Source organism: Suricata suricatta, chromosome 6 (assembly GCF_006229205.1).
Source record: "Suricata suricatta isolate VVHF042 chromosome 6, meerkat_22Aug2017_6uvM2_HiC, whole genome shotgun sequence".
NCBI classification, from domain to species: Eukaryota; Metazoa; Chordata; class Mammalia; order Carnivora; family Herpestidae; genus Suricata; species Suricata suricatta.
Window position 1 is genome coordinate 65,831,816 of NC_043705.1, and position 23,773 is coordinate 65,855,588.

Sequence of the window (23,773 nt, forward strand, 5' to 3'; positions counted from 1 at the left end):
TTACCAGAATTTGTCTAAGACTGAAAACAGCTTGGGGCTCCTGGATGGCCGAGTCAGTTGACTGTCTGACTTTGGCCTAGTTCGTGACTCACGGTCAAAGCCCCGTGTTGGGCTCTGTGCTGACAGCTCAGAGTCTGGAGCAATTTCAGATTGTGTGTCTTCCCTTCTCTCTTCCCCTCCCCTGCTCACACTCTGTCTCTCTCTCTCTCTCAAAAATAAACATTAAAAAAAAAAAGACTGCTAGCAGCTCTAAAATGTTTCAGTTACTCCTTAACCCAGAGGTGTTGACAACAGAGATTGGAATAGCTACGGGAGTGAGGCACTGCTATTCGGTCCCGCTAAACTGTTCCAGAAGAGGAAGGTCCTCACCCAATGAAAATCCCTCCTGCACCAGCTTCAGCCCCCCAGGTCACACTTGCAGGTGTGCATTCTGCCCTCAGAGATACTCCAGAACAAAGGAAGTCCCATTTCTGAGTTCTGATCCTGGTCAGAACTTGAGTAAAGTACAAGAATGGTCAGCATGTTCTCAGCTCCTTTCCACTCCGTAACTGAAAATACCAGATAATTTTTTCTTTACACGATTCCCACTTACATCCTTCCTGTCAAGTGTTGAAATAGGGATTACATATTTAATACTTGATTTTTAGAAATTCATTTAATAAATACCACTTTTATTCATGCCTCCAGAGGAAGTAGAAAGCAGTCCTGTTTTCTGCTTCCTAGGATTTTCACCAACGAAGTAAATGCATTTCCTGCATAGATGAGGTAGAAAGACATGCAACATTCAGGTTCCTCAGTGCAGTTTGTATGTGTGGCAAAAGCAGGGAAACGTTTTTTCTGTAGATGGGTGAATTATTTTGATAAAAAATAGGGGCTAGAGGCAAGATGGAATGAACCTCTCCTGCCCTCTCCTCAACTCAGAAAGATTTTGTGTTTCATTCTTTCTCCCTCTGCCTCTTCCCCCTCTCTCCCCACCCCCACTTTCTTGAATAAACAAAAAAACCAAAAGCTGTAAGCAGTCTGAAATAGTTGTTAGGGGTAAACAACTTAACATGTTCAAACAATTATCCCTGGTAGGCTCCAGGATAATTCATTTGCACAGATACTTCTCTTTGATGTTCAGACTGGTGGACTCTGCCTGCTGATAGCTAGAAAACCCTATGAGGGAACTTACTTCCCTGGATATGAAACAAAGGAACTTATACACATTAATATGACCAAATCTGGACTCTATAACTAAAGAAAAATGTAGAGGACATATATTGGATTTTCATCATAGACTTAATATTAAGAACAAATAAAGTGAATGAATTCATTCATTACTTTTTTTAATGTTTATTTATTTACTTTTGAGAGAGAGAGAAGCAAGGGAGGGGCAGAGAGAGAGGGAGATACAGAATCTGAAACAGGCTCCCCGAGAAATTACTTTTTGAAGGGTCACAAGTAGATGCAATTATTTGAAATAAAGTAGGAATTGAATATGCCTTAAAAACAAGAGAAGAATTGGATTTCTTTTGTAATACAAATATCTAAGTCAAGGAGTAAAGGACCCAAGCAGTGTAAAATACTTGAGAAATCGGAAATGCAAAAGATTCTCTAAGAGATTAGAAAATAGTACAATTTAGGGTCCCTGCCTATTTTACTTAAAGCTGATGTAACTAAGCAAAAGAATTATTCACTAATTGACTATTTACTATCACTAATTCACTATTTTACTCTGGAAAACTCCCTTGGCAAAAATCCAGCATTTTCTAAAACTCCATTAGATCTAGCATCTTATGATTCCATATAAGTAAACTCAGACACTGCCTCATTGCCACAAGGAGAGTAGTTACATTTTCTATGAACAAAACACACACAATTACATACTTCTCTCCGTTTATTGGTATGATACTTGAGATTGTATGCTTCTGTCTCATCCAATCAATAGAAATCTATAGGCAGAGTTCAGTGGATTTTGTATTTTGCTCAAATACTATCTCTAGAATACAAGGTTGCCCATTTGGAATTATAAGATTCCTTCGTTTTCCAGAATTTAAACTATTTGAACAGTTTTCTTCCTCTTGGAAGAAGAACCATTCTTCACAGGATTTAGATTGTAATAAATAACACTGTGACCATAAATTAGAAACTCTCTAAAGATGACAAGCCTTTTAACTTCAGTGATTTGTACTTTTCTTTGCCTCTACACCTTCTCCTAAACATGGGTGCTGAAAACTTCGACCTTCAGAGTAGAAAATGCCAGCTGGAAATATAATAAATTTCATGCATTTCATCAGCTGCATTTCAGTTGTCATGTGAAATAATCTGTAGAACCCAAGACCCTGTGTGGCTCTTGCAATAAACAATAGTGGCTTTCTGTTGTAGGACTAAACTGTAACATAAAGCAAAGAGGGGACATGTCCACACTCTGCCTGCTTCAAGGCAAAGTAAAAATTAAGCTCAGCATGTCATCACATACTTACAAGTGACTTATGAGAGCCTTCTTTATAAATAGATTTTGAGAGTGCCTAGGTTTCCAATGAAATAGGAACCCATTAAAATGGTTTATCATTTTCATTGTGGGAAAAACAGAGACACCACTGATTCCCCTACAGCAAGAACCATAAAGGAACCACAGATCATGGCCCAAATTATTAAATCCATTATCAAATAACTAATGGCTTCTACCAAGACTACACTATATGTTATGTAATGTGAAAATAAAATAAAATAATAATAATAATAAATAAAGTAAATAAAACCATGACTTCTACAGTGATCCCCATTGGCAGCCTGTGTATTCATGGGCTGCAAAAAGACACATGATAAAAGATTTGATAAGCCTCCTTTTGATGCTGCTGATGAATTATAGTTCACAGATCCACCTAGTAACTCTGAAGGTTCATTTTAAAGATGAAAATATATTTGTTTTAAAGAAAATGTGGGGTGCCTAGATGGCTCAGTTGGTAGAGCATGTGCCTCTTTATCTTGGGTCATGAGTTCAAGCCCTACATTGGGTGTGGAGCCCACTTTGAAAAAAAAAAAGAAAAGAAAAATGTAACAGTGATAAGATCAGAAGTTTACACATATATATGTTCTTCTACGGTACAAGTTTTTGGAGAATGAAATGAATATAGGAAGAAAGCTCTTGTGAAGTCATCTGAGAGAGAATATTTTTACAGTGTGTTAAAAAAATATTAATGAATAGGCGTGCCTGACTGGCTCAGTAGAGCATGCAACTTTTGATCTTGGGGTTGTGAGTTCAAGCCCCATGGGTGTGGAGCCTACCTAAAAAAAAGTTAATGAATTAATGAGGCAACTTTCATAATACAACCCAAAGTTATATTAGTTATAACTAACAGAAATATGTAAAATAAAATTCTACATATTTACATAAATATGTAATATAAATACAAAATGCATATAATTATATATTATATGTATATAAATAGCAATACATTATCATTATATTTATATATTATTAATATATAACATTACATATTAATACATGTATATTAATAATATATATATACTCATCTACACATAAATACACATCACACACAAATATACACATACATATATATAACAAGTTATTAATTGTGTTCAGAGTTTCTCAATTTCTTCTTTGTTCTTTCTGTATTTTTCAAGCTTTCTGCAAAGAACGTGTATTACCTTTGGAAAAATAATACACTTTGGTGGAAATTATTTAAGCCCTGAATTTAGCACAGGTCGTTTTCTAAGACACCTATTTTTTGCTTAGTCAACTTCTAGTGAAACAATGATAGCTAGTGAGATTTTGTTTTTACAAATTTTTTTTAAGAGCAGGTTTAGGTTTACAACAAAACTGAGAGGAAAGTAGAGATTTCCTATGTACCCTCTGCCTCCACAAGTATATAGACTTCCCCGTTATCAACATCACTCACCAGTAATGCCTACATTGGCCCACTCACTCAAGCCTACAGTGACACATCAAAATCACCCAATGTCCAAAGTTTACCTTAGGGTTCACTCTTGGTATTGTAATTCTGTGGGTTTAGACAAACACATAATGACATATCCATCCTTATAAAATCATAGTGTTTGCACTGCTCTAAAAATCCTTTGTGCTCTGCCTGATTATCTTTCCCTCATCCCTGGCCGATGAGGTTTTCAGTCTGAGGACCTCGGGCACCCTGATCCTGGTGGAATGACTGATGTGCTTTGATGCCGTTTTCTAATCAGCAGCTTCACTGATGATATTAGGTGACAACAGTGATTGGCTCACAATGACCACCATGAGCCTCAGGACCACTGAAACTGTGGGCACTAGAGCCTGTGGGATCTCTGTTCATAAACTCTTAGACTGCCCTCCCAGCCCAAGGAAATCTCTAATTTGGACATAGAAAAGAGGGGGACAAAGGAAGCCCCAAGTCATAGGAAAGGTCTGTGGCTGGTAGTTTACAGAAGGAACAAAGGAGTGCTTTTATCCCAATCAATGGGTGCCCCGATGTTAGCATGCTTTAAAGATAATATATATTTGATGGTCACAAATGAATTATTCACTGAAGAATGAATATTAGGGGTACCATCTCAGACTTCTGGATTTATTCCATGTTTCAGGGAAAAAAAACAAACTATGCTATATTTCAAAGGAAACTGTAGCTTTAAATTTTTACCCTTCAGCAGTTTGGAAATTTCAAATAACTATTCCAGATCTGATCACTAAATATTTCTTTTGTTGCATAGAAACTGACTTTTAAGTCACTATATTTAAGTACTAAAAAGCAGAGGGAAAAACTCATCCTTTCCTGCCACTTTCTCTGGAATCTCAGGCCCAGCATGCTTCATATTTAATTCTACACAGTCCACATATCGTCCACACCCAGAGCTCTTCTTCACAGCACCCCCAGTCAGGAAGGTCGGGCCTTGGCCTGTGTTTCTCCCTGATAGTTTGTTGTTGTTGTTGTTTTTTAATTTTTTTTAATGTTTTATTAATTTTTGATACAGGAGAGACAGAGCGTGAGAGGGGGAGGGTCAGAGAGAGAAGGAGACACAGAACTGGAAGCAGGCTCCGGGCTCTGAGCTAGCCGTCAGCAGAGAGCCTGACGCGGGGCTCGAACCCACGAATGTGAGATCTGACTTGAGCCGAAGTCAGAGGCTTAACTGACTGAGCCACCCAGGCGCCCCGCTCCCTGATATTTTGAAGTACAGGAAGCATACTTCATTTTTAAAATCTTGTTTTATATATTTAAGAACTTGAGGGATGCCTGGGTGGCTCAGTCAGTTAAGCATCCAACTTTGACTCAGGTCACAATCTCATGGTTTATGAGTTTGAGCCCCGCATTGGGCTCTGTGCTGGCAGCTCAGAGTCTGGGGCCTGCTTCAGATTGTGTCTCCCTCTGTCTCTGCCCCTTCCCCACTCACACTCTGTCTCTCTTGCTGTCTCTCAAAAATAAATAAACATTAAAAAAAATGATGTTGGATCTCTGTTTTTCCTATTTAATATTTTCAATCAACTTAATTTATTGTACTTTATTTACAGTTGCATAATATATAGATTCTTTTAATTATAGTTGTCAAAATATGTATGTTTACTTTTATGAAAATCGAGTCTCATTTAGAGGTGTCCTGCTCAGTTCTAAAATTAGATCAGTATATCCATGAAATGTTTTCTATCTCAGGTGGCCCTCTATGCCCAATACCATCTGTTTTCTCCTGTTTCCCCCCAACCCCCACACCACTCCTCACCACCAAGTATCCTTCTCTGAGTAATAGTTTTCTGCTTCTTTATTCTTTTCTTTATTCTCTTACCGTGACAACATCAAACCCAAATTCAGAAACAAAAAGATATTAGAATAATTAGTACTAGCTACTGTAATAAACAAACATCAACTTTCAGTGGCTTAACATAATTTTCTTTCTTGTTGTGCAACGTCCAATAGAACTCTTCTCCAAGCAATGACTCAGGCATCCTGGTTCCTTCTGTCCTGCATTAGCATCATCCTCTAGGCCCTCAGAGTCCTTCATTTTTAGCAGATGGCCTGGGAAAGAGAGCAGAAGCTTTCATGGAACATGTTGTGATCAGATCTAGAAGTCCATTGGCCAGAACTCAGTCAGATGGCCCTTTCTAGGAAATGTGTTGAGCTCTGTGCCATGAAGGAGCATACACAAGAGAACGCCAACAGCCCCACCTCACAGAGAGTGACTCCACAGCCACGCCATTTCAGATGGCCAACCCTCATCCAGGGCACTTTCTCAGCCACACATTGCTCTTCCATCCCAGCCACCCTGTTGCCCTCTCTCTGTCTTACCTTTCTGGCATTATCATTTTTTAAAAATATCTTTTAAAATGTTTGCTTATATATTTTAGATAGAGAGTTAGAGAGCGAGCAGGGGAGGAGCAGAGAGAGAGAGAGAGAGGGAGACAGACTCCCAAGTAGGCTCTGTGCTGCCAGCACTGAACTACCCAGGTTCCCCTCTGACATGATCATTTTAACTTCCCTACTGCTGGCCTTTCCAGCCACCGTACATCATGTCAGCTCTTACCACGCTCCCTCCAGTTCCAGGTAAGAGGCAAGTGCGTTCAAAGCTAATATCCTTGTTTTGGGTTCTGTCAGTCCTGTCAACATTTATAAGGAATAAAAATGAGGGAGAAATAAGCAAATAGAATCAACACCAACTACCACAAGGAACCATCAATGCCACATGTTGAGAAACAGTAAAAAAGGCTTTGAAGAAGATTCTGGAGAAGATAGAAGCTGAAATAGGAATTTTGAGTTCTTTGGAAATTAGCACAGTGATTTTGATACTCTCATACATATTTACAAACTTTAAAAATTCCCTGAGATAAAAAGATAAATCCTCTGTGCCAGAACACATAGCCTAAGGGTAGATATCAGACATATGAAAGAGTACTCCAAAGAACTAGCTGCAAGAGGAAGGATTTTGCAATTTTCAGACCTGAGGTCAATGCCCCAAAGATGAGTTGAAAAAATTCTGAAAAACATTCTCTTATACTAGAAGTCACTACTAAACCAGATATTTTTCTTCCCCAGAAACAAAAGAAAAAAAGCCTGTGATGAAAAAAACCTCACTGCTCTTGAATTCAGAATCATCCAAATATTGTTGAGAAAATAAACAGAGGGAGGTATTGCTGCATTTCTTAGTCTGTGCTGGTATCCATCCAATTAATCATATACAGTAAAATAAAAGTGTTCCTGGAGTGCCTGGGTGGCTCAGTCGGTTAAGCTTCCGAGCCTGGCTCAGGTCATGATCTCGCAGTTTGTGGGTTCTAGCCCTGCCTAGGGCTCTGTGCTGACAGCTCAGAGTCTAGAGCCTCTTTCAGATTCTGTATCTCCCTCTCTCTCCACCCCTCCCCTGCTTGTGCTCTGTCTCTTTCTGTCTCAAAACTAAATAAACATTTTAAAACATTTTTTAAAAAATTCCTATTGACTTTATTGTGATAATAATACTTTTTTTTTTACAGAGCATATTATAGTTTTTCAAAAACTTTTTAGGTTTATCGCACTAACTTCTTTATAGCTCTTCAAATAATGTATAGGAGTATGGTAATCCTTCCGATCTACATTGAGCTATTGTTGCTATTGAAACTTTTAAAAATTATTCTAAACCTTCACACCAGATCAGATTTTTCTTGGCTGAATAGCCCAAATTAGGTGTTATAATTAAAAATGAAGAGGGGCATTTGGGTGGCTCATTTAGTTAAGTGTCCAATTCTTGATCTCAGCTCAGATCATGATCTCCTAGTTCTTGAATCGAGGCCTACATCGGGCTCAGCACTGACATCTTAGCCTGCTTGGGATTCTCGCTCTTCCTTTTTTTCCTGCCTCTGTCTTTCTCTCTCTCTCTCAAAAGAAATAAACACAAAAAGAAAATAAAAAAATAAAAGTGAAGAAACAACTTAGATCAGAATTTTAAAAAATTCCTAGCTCTTCTATTTACAGGAAATCATAGATTATTCTTTTCCAAAGGGTAAAAAAAAAAAAAAAAAATCTGTGTGAGTAATAGGACATTTTTACACAAATAACCAATAACATGAGCTAGACAGATGTTGTTTATAAATTCCTTTACTTGTATCACTTCTCTGGGAAGTTTTTCAATTTAGAAAAAAGAAAATCATTTAAAGTGCTAAAGAATAGATGTTTTACAATTGGAACCTTATTATGATATGTAATATAAAGTTCAAATCATTTTTAATATTAATGTCTAACCTGTAAAATGTGAATAGTGTAATAGTATCTTTTGGTTGCAGAAAAGAGCTATCTGTAACCAGTTTCAGTGATAAGGAGAAACTGACAATTTATTATACAATTACAGGTTATGCTATAGAACTCTCTTCTGTATTTCTGTTTCTTTCTCTTTGTCTCTCTCCTGCCTAGTACCTGTGCTTCCTGGATTGATACGGAAGAAAATGTGGTTGAAAACATATACCAGCCTATTCTCCACATGAGTCCCAGTTCTTAATTCTTGCAAATGTATCTCAGGTTCCAGTTTGAATCAGGTTGTCAACCTCTACTCTAATCAACTTTTGCAGGGGCTGAGTCATTTTATATAAATGGAGATTAAGGCACAGTGCTGTTACAGTTTAAGAAAAACGATATACAGCAATTACAAAAGGCAAGAACAGCGTTAGAATTAACACCTGGAAAAGTAAGCTTGCACCATGGTTTATCAACTACTTAACTGAATTTTTGTATTAATCTGTTGATTAACCGTCTGTTTTAGTAGGGTGTTACACACAACCTATTGATCGAGGTTGATGTACTAGTGCCATCATTGGCTTCCCCTGACATCTTATAACAGTGAGGAGGATTCCCAAAGTGTAACTTTCTACCCACCTGTCTCTCAGTCTGTCTCCCTCTCTCCACTTCTATCCACTTAATCTGTCCTGCCACACAGGCTCCAAATGACTTAGCTTCAGTGCGGTAGTTCACAAAGACCATGATGTGGACATCATCCTTTGGATTTCCACTACACGGCAATCCTCTTCATATGCCAGGACATCCAGAACCTTCCATAGTTCATTATGTTTCTGGAGCTGTAACCTACTTCTTCACCTGGATGCAAACTTGTGGAGGCAAAGGATTAAGTGTTACTGTTTTTGTTATTTATGGTTGTCTTGTACAGAAGCTTAGCATCTTAACACAGCACCTAATACCTCCTACAATTTTTGAGAATCAGGAATTCAGGAGGGGCTTAGCTAGGAGCTTCTCATTCAAGAAGGGATCCCATGAGGTAGCTGTCATGCTGTCGGCCAGGATTGCAACCTCATGAGAAGTCATCTGAGAGCTTGACCAGGCCTAGGGGATCCACTTCCTAGATGGCTCACTCCAGTTGCTAGTGGCAGCAAGGTTCATCACCATGTGGCCTTTGCAACGCTGACATGGTACATCAGCTGTTTTCCCTAGAGCAAGTGAAGACAAAGAGAGGGCAACAGTGCCTTTTGAAGACTCGGTCTCAGAAGTCCCACATCACATTTTCTGCTTCATTTTACTGGTTAGAAGTGAGTTACTAAATCTTTCCCACAACCGAGGGGAGGGAAATTAAGCTCTTTTAGCAAAAACCTCTTTTAGCAACCTCTTTTAGCAAAAATCGCATCTCAGATAAACCTCATTGGCTACAATACTGGCACTGCGCAAAGCTTAGGCTCTGCTTCTTAAAGGTAAGAATATCAAAAAATTGGGGGATATATTTTAATTTTAATTTAATTTTTTTAAAGGTTTTATTCTTAAGTAATCTCTACACCCAACATGGGGCTCAAATTTACAGCTCCCATATCAAGAGTCACAGGCTCACTGGGGCACCTGAGCGGTTCGGTTGGTTAAGTGTCTCATTTCGGCTCAGGTCATGATCTCACACAGTTCATGGGTTTGAGCCCCACATAAGGCTCTGTGCTGACAGCTCAGAGTCTGGAGTATGCTTCAGATTCTGTGTCTCCCTCTCTGCCCCTCCCCAGCTCACATTCTTTCTCTGACTCTGTCTCTCTCAAAAATAAACATTAAAAAAACAAAAGTTGCAGGTTTACTGACTGAGCCAGCTAGCCCCTCCCTCCACCCCCTTCTCCTCTGGGATGTATTTTTAAAATTTTAAAAAAAGTATTTATTTTTTTATGTTTGCTTATTTATCTTTTGAGAGAGAGCAAGCTGGGGAGGGGCAGAGAGGAGCGAAAAATCCCAAGCAAGCTCCAGACTTTCACTACAGAGCCAAATAGGGGGTTCAAAGCCATGAACTGTGAAATCATGACCTGAGCCTAAACCAAGTATCTGAGCCTCGATTGAGCCATCCAGGTGCCCCACCACCATTAATTTTTGTAATGCCATCGGCAGAGTTTACCTTTGAGCCAATACTCAGTTTTTATTTATTTATTTATTTATTTATTTATTTATTTATTTATTTATTTATTTAGTTGAATGTGTGATTCACCAAAGTGAGGTAGGTATAGGAGCGTGATGTTGTGATTTTTTTTTAAGTGTTTACTTATTTTGAGAGAGAGAGCGCGAGCTGGCGCGAGTGCTCACGGGAAGGGTAGTGGGAGTGGGATAGAGATTGAATCCTAAATAGGCTCCACACAGCTGCATGGACCCCACACGGGGCTGAAACCCAGGAACCATTAGATCATAACCAGAGCCAAAATCAAACCGACAAACCAGGAGCCCCTTAAGTAATATATATTCTGTTTTCATTTGAGGCACAGAGCTTTTAAAACCCTCAGAATGCGGGGCGCCTGGGTGGCTCAGTCGGCTTCGGCTCAGGTCATGATCTCACTGTTAGTGGGTTCAAGCCCCACGTCAGGCTCCGTGCTGACAGCTCAGAGCCTGGAGCCTGCTTCAGATTCTGTGTCTCCCTCTCTCTGCCCCTCCCCTGCTCGCACTGTCTCTGTCTCTCCAAAATAAATAAATTAAAAAACAAAAAACCCCTCGGAATTCCCGAAGGGATAAAATCGACGAAGACGTCTCCTGCTCCGTTAATGACGTGACTGACCTGACCTAACGGGCGGGCGCTGGCTGCTGGAGAGCCAATCCCGTGATACGAAGGTTCGCCTTTCCAGTCCCACCCCTGAGGAGAGAGGGCCTTAGGGTTGAGTCGGTGGCCAACGGCCAGTGATTGAGGCGGCCCGGCCCGCGTCCTGAGGTCTCCGTGAAAATCGCGCCGGGACGCAGCTCAGCAGGCTTTCCGGCTGGACGCTTGGGGATTGCGGTCACCTGGAGAGGGCGCGGCGGGGCTCTGCCCGTTCCCCCTGCCTTACTCTTCGCATCTCTTCTACCTGGCGGTTCCCGAGTTCCTTGGGCTGTAGTAAGTAAAATGTTTCTCAGAGTTCTGCGAGCCTCTCGGACTACCCAGCTAGCTGAACCCAAGGCAGGAGGGAGTTGTGAGAACCTCCGGGTTACAGCGTGCGGGTCGGAAGCACAGGTAACCGGGGCTTGATACTGGCGTCGGAAGTGGAGCGGGAGAGGAGCGTGGGCCTGAGGAGCTGAATCCTGAACCTGTGCGCTCTGACCTCACTTCTGGGTGAAGTGTCAGAATGGACTTGACACCCAGCTGGTGTCCCCAGATAACTGGTGGTATGGAGAACGGCCCCCAACACGTCGGAAAATTGGGTGCTCAGGACACCAAAAGGAACAAACTCGACCATATCTCCATATATTTGCCCTTGTTCCCAACTTTGTAGAAAAGTCTTCATTTATGTTTATCATTTAATGCATCAATTAATAAAATGCCTTAACTATACATTTATTAATACATTTATCCTTTTCTTTGATAAGCAGATTATTTGAGCCCAGATCTCAACCTAGAACAATTAAATGAGAATTTCTTGGAGAGTAGGGCTTGGTATTGGCGGTTTTCATAATTCCTCAGGTGATTCTAAATACAGCTAGCAACAGGAACCACTGAACTAGATAACTTTGGATGTCATTTTCAGTTTGAACTTTCTAGGATTTATTCTCTTCTCTAAGAGTCTTGCGGTATTCCAGCTGTTCCCTATGCAAGACCTATACAAGGACGCATCTCTCTAGTACCCAAGGGCTTCCAAAAGACAGTACAGAAAAAGATAATAGGTGTTTCTTGTCCTCCTGGCACAGAGTGTGTTTTTAGGTATTTGGTTATATGAAAGTTATATTCTCAGTTACTAATTCTTTTCTTTGACAGAATGCCCTGGATACCACTTAAGTCTATTTCAGTTGCTAGATTTTGACTAAGATTACAACTAAATGAGGGATAGAATGTCTCTCAGCTGGGGTAGGAGCAGGAATTCAAGAGACCACAGAGGATGCCTCAGAGACGGGCTGTGAGGGAGGATCTGGTATGCCCCAGATACATTTCTTGGAGGTTGCTGGCTGAGCTTTTAACTAGATGATTTCCTGCTTCACATAAACACTACACCCCAGGGTAAAGATAGAGGCCTCCCCTTTTTTCCCCAACCTCCCTTCTGTATTTTTATATGCAGAGCTTTAACAAAGTCATTTCTCTTTGCCTACATAGACTTTTCTCTCCTCTGGGTGGAGCTGAGCTCACTGAAAACAGGGTAATTTTGAAAACACCACACCTATAATTGAAAAGGATTTCTGAAGGCCTTTTATGATCTATCTTTTTCTCTTGCCTCTTAGACTATCCGAAGTCAAACCAGCTGACTCCCAAACCCAAGTGGCAGCTGTTCAGGCTTGGCACCAAATAACCCTTGAGACCCAGGGCATGACTCCTCAGTGAGCTCAGCTGCAACCTATGAGGCATCTCTGACTACTTTCTAATTATTTCATTGCAAAAGGCCCTGAGTTAGTTAATGAATCATGTCATTTTTATTGAAACGTAAACTAAGGGTGGTGGTAGAAGACCGATGGCCACACACACAAGAATCCGAGTTTCATAACTGGGGTCAAGAGGAAGCTGTTCTGTACATATTCACTGTATCCTTGGGTCATGGGCACCAAGGATGGTGACCGGAGACAAGGATCAGATCACCTCCACCATATGTTTTAGGAAGGATAGGGATTATGATTTATTTCTCAAAAAAAGAAAGAAGGAAGAGAAAGAAAAAAAAATGTCTTTGGCTAAAGATAGATGGATACAAATGTGACTTGTACGAATTATTCCTTACACTATGAAGTCTCTTGTTAATAATACCATAATAATGATAATTCTTGGTCACCAGCAATATGCCAGGCACTGCTTCACGTCTTTAATGTACTTCTTACAGAATCCTCCCAGCTTTCCTAAAAGCTTTTGACTTGGTTATCACTGTGGTACAGAAGAGGAAACTGAAAACCAGAACTATGAAGGTCTTTACCCAATAGAAATTTCCACCTCAGCCTCTTCCTAGTTCCTTGCTTTTCTAGCTTTCTTTCTGTTCTGCCGTCATTTCTCTCCCTCCCCCTCTCTGTCTGTTTGTCTCTCTCTCTCTCTTTCTCTCTCTCTCTCTTTTTTTTTTTTTTTTTGACTTCCCTTTCATTTGCCTCTTTGGGCTTCACAAGCAAAAAGTTCAGAATCTTTGAATCATAAATGTTGAACTCAAATAGGAAAAGACAAGTGTAGCCCTGGTCAATGTGAAATTCCTGTGCTAAGAGGGGAAAAAAGTCAGGTCAGTAAGGATAAGCATTTACTCCTTAGCGAACCCTTCCCCCCATGGTACAGTCTTCAGAAGTTGGCTAGCTCACCAGACCGACCGCCAAAACAAGTTTGAGGAGGGAGTAAAGGACGCTTGCAACATGTGCCGTACCTCCTACCCACATGCTATGAGAACAGGATGGTAAACATCCCCTCTTCTGATTTAGTTTCACTTCACCTCTCAACACTGTACTATTGTGGGGTCAAGCACCCTAAGGAACCTGGAGGATTCAGACATGTGAATTTTTAACCATTATAATGCCTTCCATGTGTACAACCTCTTAAGATAAAGAATATTCTCACATGTCATCTACTATAATCAAGTACATCATTCATTAAAGTGTATGTGGAATTTGAGAGAAAAGTGAGGATGGTGTTCCCTTAAGTTAGCTTAAGACCATCATTAAAAAAGTAAATCCTCTTTATTGTCCATTTTAACAGTTTTCTAATTAAAGAAAGGACTTGGCACAAAGTAGAGCTACCATTGGAGATACTGGTCTAAAGGGCCATCGGTAGGCCCCCCCAATATATGCAAGCTGGCAATATGACAATGAAATGTTGGACCCTTCTTCTTCCTGCCTATAAGAACTCTCCCTGTAACCTTCTAGAAGTGTCTACGGCTCTTTTAGATAGCGCATAAATGGGAAAGATCTTAAAGTTACATGGACTTAGAAAGATATTTGCTTGGAAAATTGGATCAGGAAAATTAACCTAAGTGTTTAATTAATCTTTACACTTGTCTTGTGACCTATGAATATATTGATCTTTTTAGGATTTGTAAAGGGAATTTGTATCAGATTGATACACTTTAATTTCTGTCTCAAAGGGCTTCTGTTTAGCCCAACGTTCCCAGCAGTCCAAGCCCTTCCCAGCACCCTTGTGTGCAGGTGGTTTATCAAATGGAAAAACTAAATGGTAATTCCTTCCAGACACTGGAATTTACAAATCCACACAGGATTAATATTAGATGTTAACAACAAGGAAGTCGAGAGGCCCTCACACCTCCTAGAAGCAATACCATTTTGGAGAGTTACATTGGTTTGTTTCCTTCTGAAGCAGATAGTTGCAGTTAGAGCTCTACTTCTGCAAATCAGGAAAATAGCATTGTAATTGATTACACAAAGTGTTGTTTATCTAATTTTACACACATAAGGTGAACATAAAATTTATTTAAACTAAGACACTTTAAGGAAGTAAAGGGGGCTCTACGAACGGTCACACCAGGACAACAGATAATAAATCCAGACTGTCTAGGGCAAAACAGGACATGGGGCCAACCCACCTATAAGTGAACATTTGAAACAGTTTTTCTCTGTTCTTCATAATCTTTTTATTACATCCAAGTGTCAAGGATATTGTTCACTTTATTTTTTATACTGAAAGGTAAATTTGTTCCACTTTCTTGAAAAATAATACTGTGTTCTAGATCTCAGCTAATCTGTTTTGAGTGAGTCTCATTGTGTATTTTATTTCTGAGATGTTGGTTTTCCACATACCTACATTTCTTTGAGCCCTCTGGAAGATAATTTTTTTAAATAGCTGCAGTCCTTCCCACTATTTTAACATTTATTCAAAGACTTTTAGTTTTATTTGAATAACTTCAAAGTTCATTTTGGAGGTAAAGTATCTGCTTCTTCCCTTGCCCTCCCACCATTCTCCAATTTTTAGTGGAGCAGTGGATTCGTCTTTTAGAAGAATTTTCAGTACCTGAACACATCATCAATTTACTGTTCGCTATCAGAAATCATGAACTAACTTAACTTCAGCCTCCACCTGGAGGTTGCCTGCCTTATTTTCAGATAGATTGGTGCAATTGATTATTGCAGATCTTAAGAGGGCTCATGTGGGTACATTTTAAAACTTAAATGTTATATAACAGAGTATTATATATTTTCTCCTGCTATAAACACTTTTATTGTTTTATTTTGCTATAAACATTTTTTAATGTTTATTTTGAGACAGGGAGGAAATGAGTGGGGGAGGGGCAGAGAGCGAGGGAGACAGAGGACTGGGAGTTTGCTGTGCTGACACATGAACTCACTCATGTGCTCTCTCATGACCGTGAGATTGTGATCTGAGCCAGTCAGATGTTCAACCACCTGAGCCACCCAGGTGCCCCGCTGTAAACATTTTGTAAGCATTCTCAGATTGTTTGGAATTAGGTGGAATACAATCAACCTTTTATAAGGTTGTGATGGGAGAAGAAATGAGGGTGTTTAGAACGGAAACATTCAGAAATTTAAGCAATGGTGGATTAGGGGCAAAGATGACACAATACCTGTAAGAAATGGAGAGGCTACTTTAAAACACCTGGGTCCTCCAGGTTGGATTACAAGGTGTTCTTGATTTATGTATTTTTCTCCCTTGTATTAGTGTCCAAATACTAGCTTTCCTTTCTGTGTTAGTTGACATGGTTGCTTGAGGTAAGGACATTACTTTAAGGAATATTTAGAATACCTGTTTCACAATAAAATTACCAGCCATTTATGAACACTCTTGCTCTAGTATCTACTTTTATTCTTTTAGTTTTTTATGTTTGTTCATTTTTTAAGAGAGAGAGACACACACACAGAGCAGAGGAGGGGCAGAGAGAGAGACACACACACACAGAACCCAAAGCAGACTGCAGCTCTGAGCTGTCAGCACAGAGCCCAGTGTGGGGCTCATACCCACAAACCATGAGATTGTGAGCTGAGCCCAAATTGGATACTTAACCAACTGCGCCACCCAGGTGCCCCAAAAATTTTTTTTAAGATTTTATTTTTAGGTAATCTCTACACCCAACGTGGGGCTTGGATTTAAAAGCCTAAGATCAAGTGTCGTATGTTCTACTGACTGAACCAGTCAGGTGCCCCTAGAGTTGGCTTTGGGAAACTTCTGGATTTTTTCAGAATGGGCATTGCTATGATCAAACATGACTTAGTGAGATTAATTGGTCAATGAATAAAAGAATAAACATTTATATAGTGCTTGTTCTGAACTGAGTACTCTATTGTGTATCAATTGTATCACTTAATTAAAAGAAAAGTAAGATAATTTTATGACATCCGTTCTCCAGGTGTAAAAAATGGGAGCTATTTCTATTGAAATAACTTGCCTGAGTTCATTTAACTATGAAAGGGTGGAGCTAGGAGGCAGACCCATGCAGAATAGTGCTGAGGCTTGTCTGTTCATTCACTGCAGTCTTAAGCCTGACTAGAAAAAGACACTGAAAGCCAAAAAATGATATAACAGACTATTGCATTGGTCCTGACACAAGAGGAAGAAGCAAGGGGAAAGGGAGGGTAAGGGAGAAGTTACAAAGAACAGTAGCTCTGTGATGTTCTTTGGACTTGTTAGGTTATAAAGAAGGCAAAAGATATGGTGAGCTTGATTGATTAATAGGAATAATATGGCAGGTAGGCCCTGATTTAAAACAAAAAAAAAGGCTTTGTTGGATGAGGGAATAACTTCTCTTTGGACATTTAGAATTGAAAGGATATCTGGGATAAATGAAGAAATTTGCCATGTTGATACTTAATTTGCAAAGCAAAATAAAATATCCAAATAAATGTCTGGTGTATTTCTCCACTGTGTTCCCCTTACTAAGAGGAAATTCTATTGGTAGGATGTATAGGATATCTACTATCAACCATATAAAAGAAGTATTATAATTTTGTTGCAGAAATGATAGCAGGCTCTTAAGAGCTAAAACAGTTGTTCAAGGGCAAACATTCTGGGTGCCTCAGTGGATTAAGCATTTGACTCTTGAATTTGGCTCAGGTCATGATCTTAAACTTCATGACAACAAGCCTTGCATCAGATTCTGTACTATGTCAGCACGGAGAATGCTTGAATCTCTATCTCTCTGTCTCTTTCTCTCTCTGCTCCTCTCTCACTTGTGCATGTGTGTTCTTTCTCCAAATAAATAAACATTAAAATAAAATAAAATGATACCTTTTTAAAAAAATGAAATAACCAAAACTTTTGTGTTTTCTTGGTGATCAGTAAGTCAGAGCATTCATCACCAATGATGACTATTGATCGCTTAAGCAAAGAGATCCCACAGTGTGAAGAGGAGAAAAGAAAGAATATGTAACAGACTAATGAATGAATAAATGCATGTTATGTAAATTTTAAGCAGAAACAAATTATTTCCACCTGCAATTTTCTTTTTCCACTTTGCCAATAAACCATGTGGGTTGTTGTAAAAATATTACCTAAAATTTAACCATTTTTTAAAAAAATTTTTAAATGAAAAATCATTTGCCTCTAATCCCTTTGTTGTCATTATCTAGCAACCCTTAATATACATTGGTGTGATCTCAAGGTGTTTCTACTTCAAGCCTACATAGATGTTGGGCTTGGGCTCCTCTAGGAACTACGACTGTTCCAGAGGATTGGGTAGCAACTTGAGTCTGCACTTGGTTCAGAAAGCCCTGCTAACATAGTTTATGGTTCACTGGGCAAACATGTCATAGGTACTACTTTCTATTTGTATGCGTGTTAATTTACCTTTTAAAGCACTAGTGGGAGCAGAGATTTGTTCTTGGTAAGTGAATCTTGATAGGTCAACTTCACCTTGTGTAGAGGTATTTTCATTTGTTCGAGGTAGACTTTAAGTTATAATTCAGGCAAAATGACAGCAGTGTGTTCTTTTCTTTTTGACAGATTCATGTTCATTGGAGTACATCATCCACAAAAGATGACCTACCAATAAGGTAACTAGGATTAACGAGGCTTGGTAATGTCTACACACAACCTTTTAAACCCTTATTGGAAAAGTCCTCTGGTGGCCATAAAAAGTCTTAATCTGTGTTCAGAATCCTATTTCATAAACTCGACATTTTTTTAAAAGATAATGTGGGTGAGTAACTAGCTGTTTTCTGAAACCCATCAACATGTCTTTGAGACCAGTGTAATTTATAGCTGGTTATTCCCTAGAACAGAGGTCCTCATTTTTTAGCATGGCTTAGAACCACCTGGAGGGTTGGGCCCTGGCCCCAGAGCTTCTGATTTAGTAGCTTTGATAGGGGTAAGGCCCAAGAATATGCATTTCTATCAAGTTCCCAAGTGAAGTGGATTCTCCTGGCACCACCCTTTGAGAACCACCACCCTAGGAAGACTTCTGTCTCCCTGGTGGGGACTGAGAGCAATAACATCCAAGAGAAGTTGTAAAGGCTTCTCTAGAGAGGTTAACATGTGGGCATTAGGTCTGTTTTTGGTTTATTTGTTTTCTTACCATTTGTATTTATTTGGGTAGGAAGTTGCTAAGAAAAAGGTGTCTTCTGAAACTCGTACCTAGATGTTGTGTTATTTGATGAAATTTCTATCAATACATGCTTCTAAATCTAGTACTTCTGCTTAAATCCTCTCCCCCCACCAAAAAAACAAAACAAAACAAAAAACAAAGCAAAATCTAACCTAAATGTTGTAGCCTCACCAGCACTTAAAAAGTTAACAGCACCAAATAGAGTTGCTCAGGTCAGCAGAGGGTAAAAGGAGCATTTGGAAATGCTGTGAGAACACAAATAGTTGAAACTGTGGAAAAGCCCGAGGAAATTACAGAGGCAAAACTTTCGGTCCAAGGTTCCAGTTGCCAAGGAGTTTGTGTAGGTTGCTGGAGACCTCCCCCCCCATGGCTCCTCTGTGACTCACTGTGTCCCTGGGAAGCCTCAGATTCAGCAACCAGAGGAAACTCAGAAACTCCTCCTTTGATCTCACTGGGATGAAATGTACCAGAGAGCTTTGCTTCCTAAAACACGGATGTTTCTGATCAAGTGGACAGTAGCGGGGCCTATCCTCCGATTCCTAGAAGCCAGTCTGGTTCTGGCCCAGGTGCAAAGCTTGGATTAGAGAAAGCTGTGTAACGGGTTGACTGCAGCATGCGGACGAAGGAGCTTGCACCTCCTCGGAGGTCTGCTTGGGCTTGGCACGTCACGGTCACTCACGTTACGGTCTTGGCTTCCAGCTCTGCGCCACTCCCCCTCCCCCCCCCCCCCGGCCATTTTTTGGAGTGGGATGGTCTTCTACAGGTAGAAACTCCCACACACGAAATACTTTCTTTCTCTCGGCACATTTTATTTTTGCCATTTCACATTTCGCCCTGGCAGGTCCCAGATTCAATAATAACCTGAGGCAACTATGTAATTTTCCTTTCCCAAAAAAGAGAGCATAATCTAATGCTGCAGTGCTTAATCAAACTTTCTTGGTTTAGATCCGTGCTTCTCACACTTTAACAGGCATGTCATTATCTGGGGATCTTGTTAAAAAGTAGAACCTGATTTAGCAGGTCTGGGTTGGGTCCTGAGATTATGAGTTTCTAACAAACTCCCAAGGGTTGATGCTGCTGGTCCAAAGACCCCTGCTACTCAAAGCAGGCTTAGCATTCAGTCCAGGCTCCTCAGTGTCAGCCAGAGCGGCTGTTTATTTGCTTCCTGTTTTTGAAGACTAATACCCAGGTGCCCAGAGATTTTGATTTGACTGGCCTAGTATTTTTTCAAGAGCTTCCTAAGTGATTTATTATGTAACCAGGGTTGAGAAAACAAATCCAAATTAATTTTTTTCAAACACTGAGCAGCAATCATTAGGGGGTCAGAATTGAAAACATTAGAAATATGGTTTAAATGAAATAGGATTGAAGAGAACACAGTAGTGTGAATACTGCTTGGTGAAGTCTCCCAGCCTGTGGCGTGTAGATACACAGCTCTCCCATGTCAAATATACTATTGAGGTTACGGTCAAAACCGTCTGAGAAGTCTCTGTTGAAACTACTTAACTCTGCCAGCCCAGCGTGAAAGTAGATCTAGACACTATGTAAGCGAATAGGCATGGTTGTGTGAAGTTCGCATTTGACTGAATTTTTTTACATATCATGAAATATTTTCTATTGGTTACTTATCAGCCATTTAAATACATAAAATTAGCCATGGGCCCTGTCTAGATTGCCAGCCTTGATTGAGGTATCTTGGTTTTGACCCTCTGTTTGATTTAATCAATTATAGCAAATGGCTTCAGGCCTGATCCCCAAAGAGCTTCCTATTATAAGGACTAATTCTTTGTATTTCCATTAAAAAACACCTGGATTTAGAGGTGTGCCCTTGTGTGTAGTAATAATAATTGTTATTGTTAAAAATATAGTATTTTGGACTTGAAAAATCTTTGTCAGTGGGACATCAGTCAGAAGAACATCTGACTCTTGATCTGAGGGTCATGAGTTCAAGCCCCACATTGGGTATAGAGATTGTTTAAGTAAAACTTTAGGGGAAAAAAATCTATGTTAAATCCTCTGTTAAATATGGCAGAGTAATTTTAGTTAAGAATAACTGAATCACTGGATAGAACACATCTGTCTTCACACTCTTTTTGTGTAGCAGAAATTCACTTTAATAATGAAATCCCAATACTTTGATTAATAAATTGTCAGCTTATCATGAAAAATAGATTTAAAGGTATGCTTTACAAATAAACAATGGAAGACAAATAGCTAACAAATGTAAGTTCCTTACCAGAAAACATGATTTTTTTTTCCATACTATTTATGGAAAACATTTTTATTCTTTTTTAAAATTTTTTTTTGTTATTTATTTTTGAGAGACAGAGACAGCGTGAGTGGGGGAGGGTCAGAGAGAGAGGGAGACACAGAATCTGAAGACAAGCTCCAGGCTCTGAGCTAGCTGTCAGCACCGAACCTGACATGGGGCTCGAACCTACGAACCGCGAGATCATGACTTGAACCGAAGCCAGACATTTAACCGACTGAGCCACCCAGGTGCCCCTTTTATTCTCTTTAAAAAAAATTTTTTTTAATATTGCTTTTTGAGAGAATGTGAGTGGGGGAGGGGCAGAGACAGAGGGAGACAGAATCTGAAGCAGGCTTCAGGCTCTGAGCTGTCAGCACTGAGCTGGATGCAGGGCTCGAACTCAGGAACTGCAAGATCTTGACCTAAGCTGAAGTTGGACACTTAACTGACTGAGCCACCCAGGTGCCCTTGGCTGCTGTTTAGAAAATAGTCAGGGGGAGACGGTGCCAAGAATGAAAGTGGGAAGACTTATTGCAAGATGCTGTGTTCCCAGCAAGAGATGGTGGCATTTTGGACAAGTGGCAGTGGTAGGGATGGGGCGAGGAGGACAAGAGTCATGATGTGTTTAGAGAGAGAATAATTGGATTGGTTATTGACTGCATGCAAGGAGGGGAGAAAGAGGGAAAAATTAAAGACACCTAGATTTTCTTTGAATAACTATGTGAAGAGGAACATAGGAGAAGTAGGTTTTAAGGGATAGAGTAATCCATTTTGGAAACTTTTAATTTGAGATGTCTATAAATTGTCAAGGTGGGATATGAAGGAAGCAGGTATACAGGGCTGGAGATCAAAAGAGAGGATTAGGATGACAATATACATGAGGCAGTTGTTGGCATGTGTGTCATGTTTACTTTCTGTGATAAGTGCGAATTCAGTACCTCTTCTAGGCTACTTTCATATATGAAGCCCTTCGAAGATATGGTACTTACATGAACCAGAACACACAGGAGAGAGAACAGGAGAAAGAGGAGTGTCTCAAGAAGGTGAAAATAAAGACTGAGAACCAGCCATTCATAAATCTGGAAAAGTGTGCTCCCGACCAGGGATATAGCAACTGCAAAGTCCCTGAAGGAGAAGTGAGCATGATATGCTTGGAGAACACTGATAGACCTGGTATGGCAGGTGTGAAGTCAACAAAGACGAAACTAGAAGAAACGGGTGTGAATCATATAGAACCTTAGAGTCCATGGAATAGTTTCTGTATGATGGGAAGTCGTTAGGGGATTTTGTACAGGGAGGGATGTTATATGATTGCCATTTTTCAAAAACCTGTTGAGCTTATAGAATCTAGTGAGGAACAAGGAAATCCATCAGGAAACTACTAGAATCTTGCTATTCCTTCTTTCATATTGATTTAGCTATGGGCTAAATCAGTGTCCCACCCAGAATGGGGATGTTGGAGCCCTAGCGCACACTGTGATGCTCTTTGGAGATGGGACTTTGTGGAGTAATCAGGTCCAGATGAGGTCATGAGGGTGGAGCATTTAAAAGAATTAGGATGTAGAGCCCTTATAAGAATAAATACCAGAGAGTTTGCTCTTTGTCTCTGGTGTGGAGGCATGGCCTGAAGGAAGCCATCCGCAAGGCAGGAAGAGGGTTCTCACCAAAAACCTGATCATACTGGCACCATGATGACAGACTTGCAGCCTCTAGAACTGTGAGAAAAATCCATGCTCTCTAAGCTGACTTGTCTATGGTATTTGTTATGGCAACCTGAGAAGACCGACAGAGTTGGAAAGCAGAAAGTGACCTGTGCAGGTTGGTAGGGCCTATCCCTTGCTGAGTAAGTTAATCTGGACAGAGTTCTAATCTCCAGTGTGAATAAAGTAGTGGGTTTTCCTGGCATGAGCCAGGAATTACTGTGGCTTTGGCTGAGCTTGAGCTCTTGCACAGTATAGACAGGAGAAGAGCTTCTGGGCTCTGACAGCTCTTTTCCCGTCTGTCAGTTTTCCCATCACACTCGTTTTCTGTTTCCAAAGAAGATCAAGCCGTAAAATATAGAGAGCATTTCCACAGGTTGTGGAATTAGTTCTCTGGGGACACTCAAGACTCCATCTGCTGGTATTTATTAGATCCCCTGAAGCCAGAAAATTCTATTGATGAGTGGTAGCCAATGATACACCATTGCAACCATAGTGCAATGTCGTAAAATGGCTGCCTGTCATCAGGGCCATATTTCTACCTGTCAAGCAGACTTCTGATGTTGGAGCTCCTCAGAGATACTGCTGTGAGGAAAAGGTAATACTGTGACAGTTATTATTGTCTGGAGAGTGATTGCACAGACAAGTGCCAGCTGCCTGTCCCTGTCTGGGACGGTGTAACAGAGTGGGTCTAAATCAAACAAAAATCAAATTAGTTAACTTTAAATTATTTAAATTTTCCACTGAAGCAAAACTTCTAGCAGGCTGACTTGTCCTGTCTAACTCTCTGATAATACTTGGGGAATAGGCTGCAGTGAAGCTACAGTGAGGCACAGATAGGTTACTATTCCAGACTATTCCTAGGATACCTGTTTCACAACAGTGCGTTCATTCAGTGTCTGTTTTTCCTTCTGAGGAATGCAGAGGCCTGAAAAAGAACCTCATTTTTTTTATTAGACATTTGAACCTATCCAGTTTTATTTCTCAATC

The 23,773-nt window shown here is 40.1% G+C and overlaps 1 protein-coding gene and 1 long non-coding RNA gene across 2 annotated transcripts in view; one reads left to right on the top strand and one right to left on the bottom strand.

Annotated features, from left to right (window-relative positions):
- Positions 1 to 5,733: 5,733 nt before the first annotated feature.
- LOC115294634 lies at positions 5,734 to 9,702 on the bottom strand. Its single transcript, XR_003910011.1, has 3 exons — positions 9,140 to 9,702; positions 8,820 to 9,049; positions 5,734 to 6,002 (listed from the first exon to the last, which is right to left on the bottom strand). It is a non-coding gene; the product is annotated as an uncharacterized LOC115294634 (long non-coding RNA).
- A 1,246-nt stretch (positions 9,703 to 10,948) lies between these two features.
- The window catches only part of LOC115293463, a 99,946-nt gene continuing 87,121 nt past the window's right edge, over positions 10,949 to 23,773 (top strand). The window contains exons 1-3 of the mRNA XM_029941226.1: positions 10,949 to 10,953; positions 11,091 to 11,274; positions 18,232 to 18,281. Of these exons, the coding sequence (XP_029797086.1) occupies positions 10,949 to 10,953; positions 11,091 to 11,274; positions 18,232 to 18,281 (239 nt within the window). The remainder of the gene's footprint in view (positions 10,954 to 11,090; positions 11,275 to 18,231; positions 18,282 to 23,773) is intronic.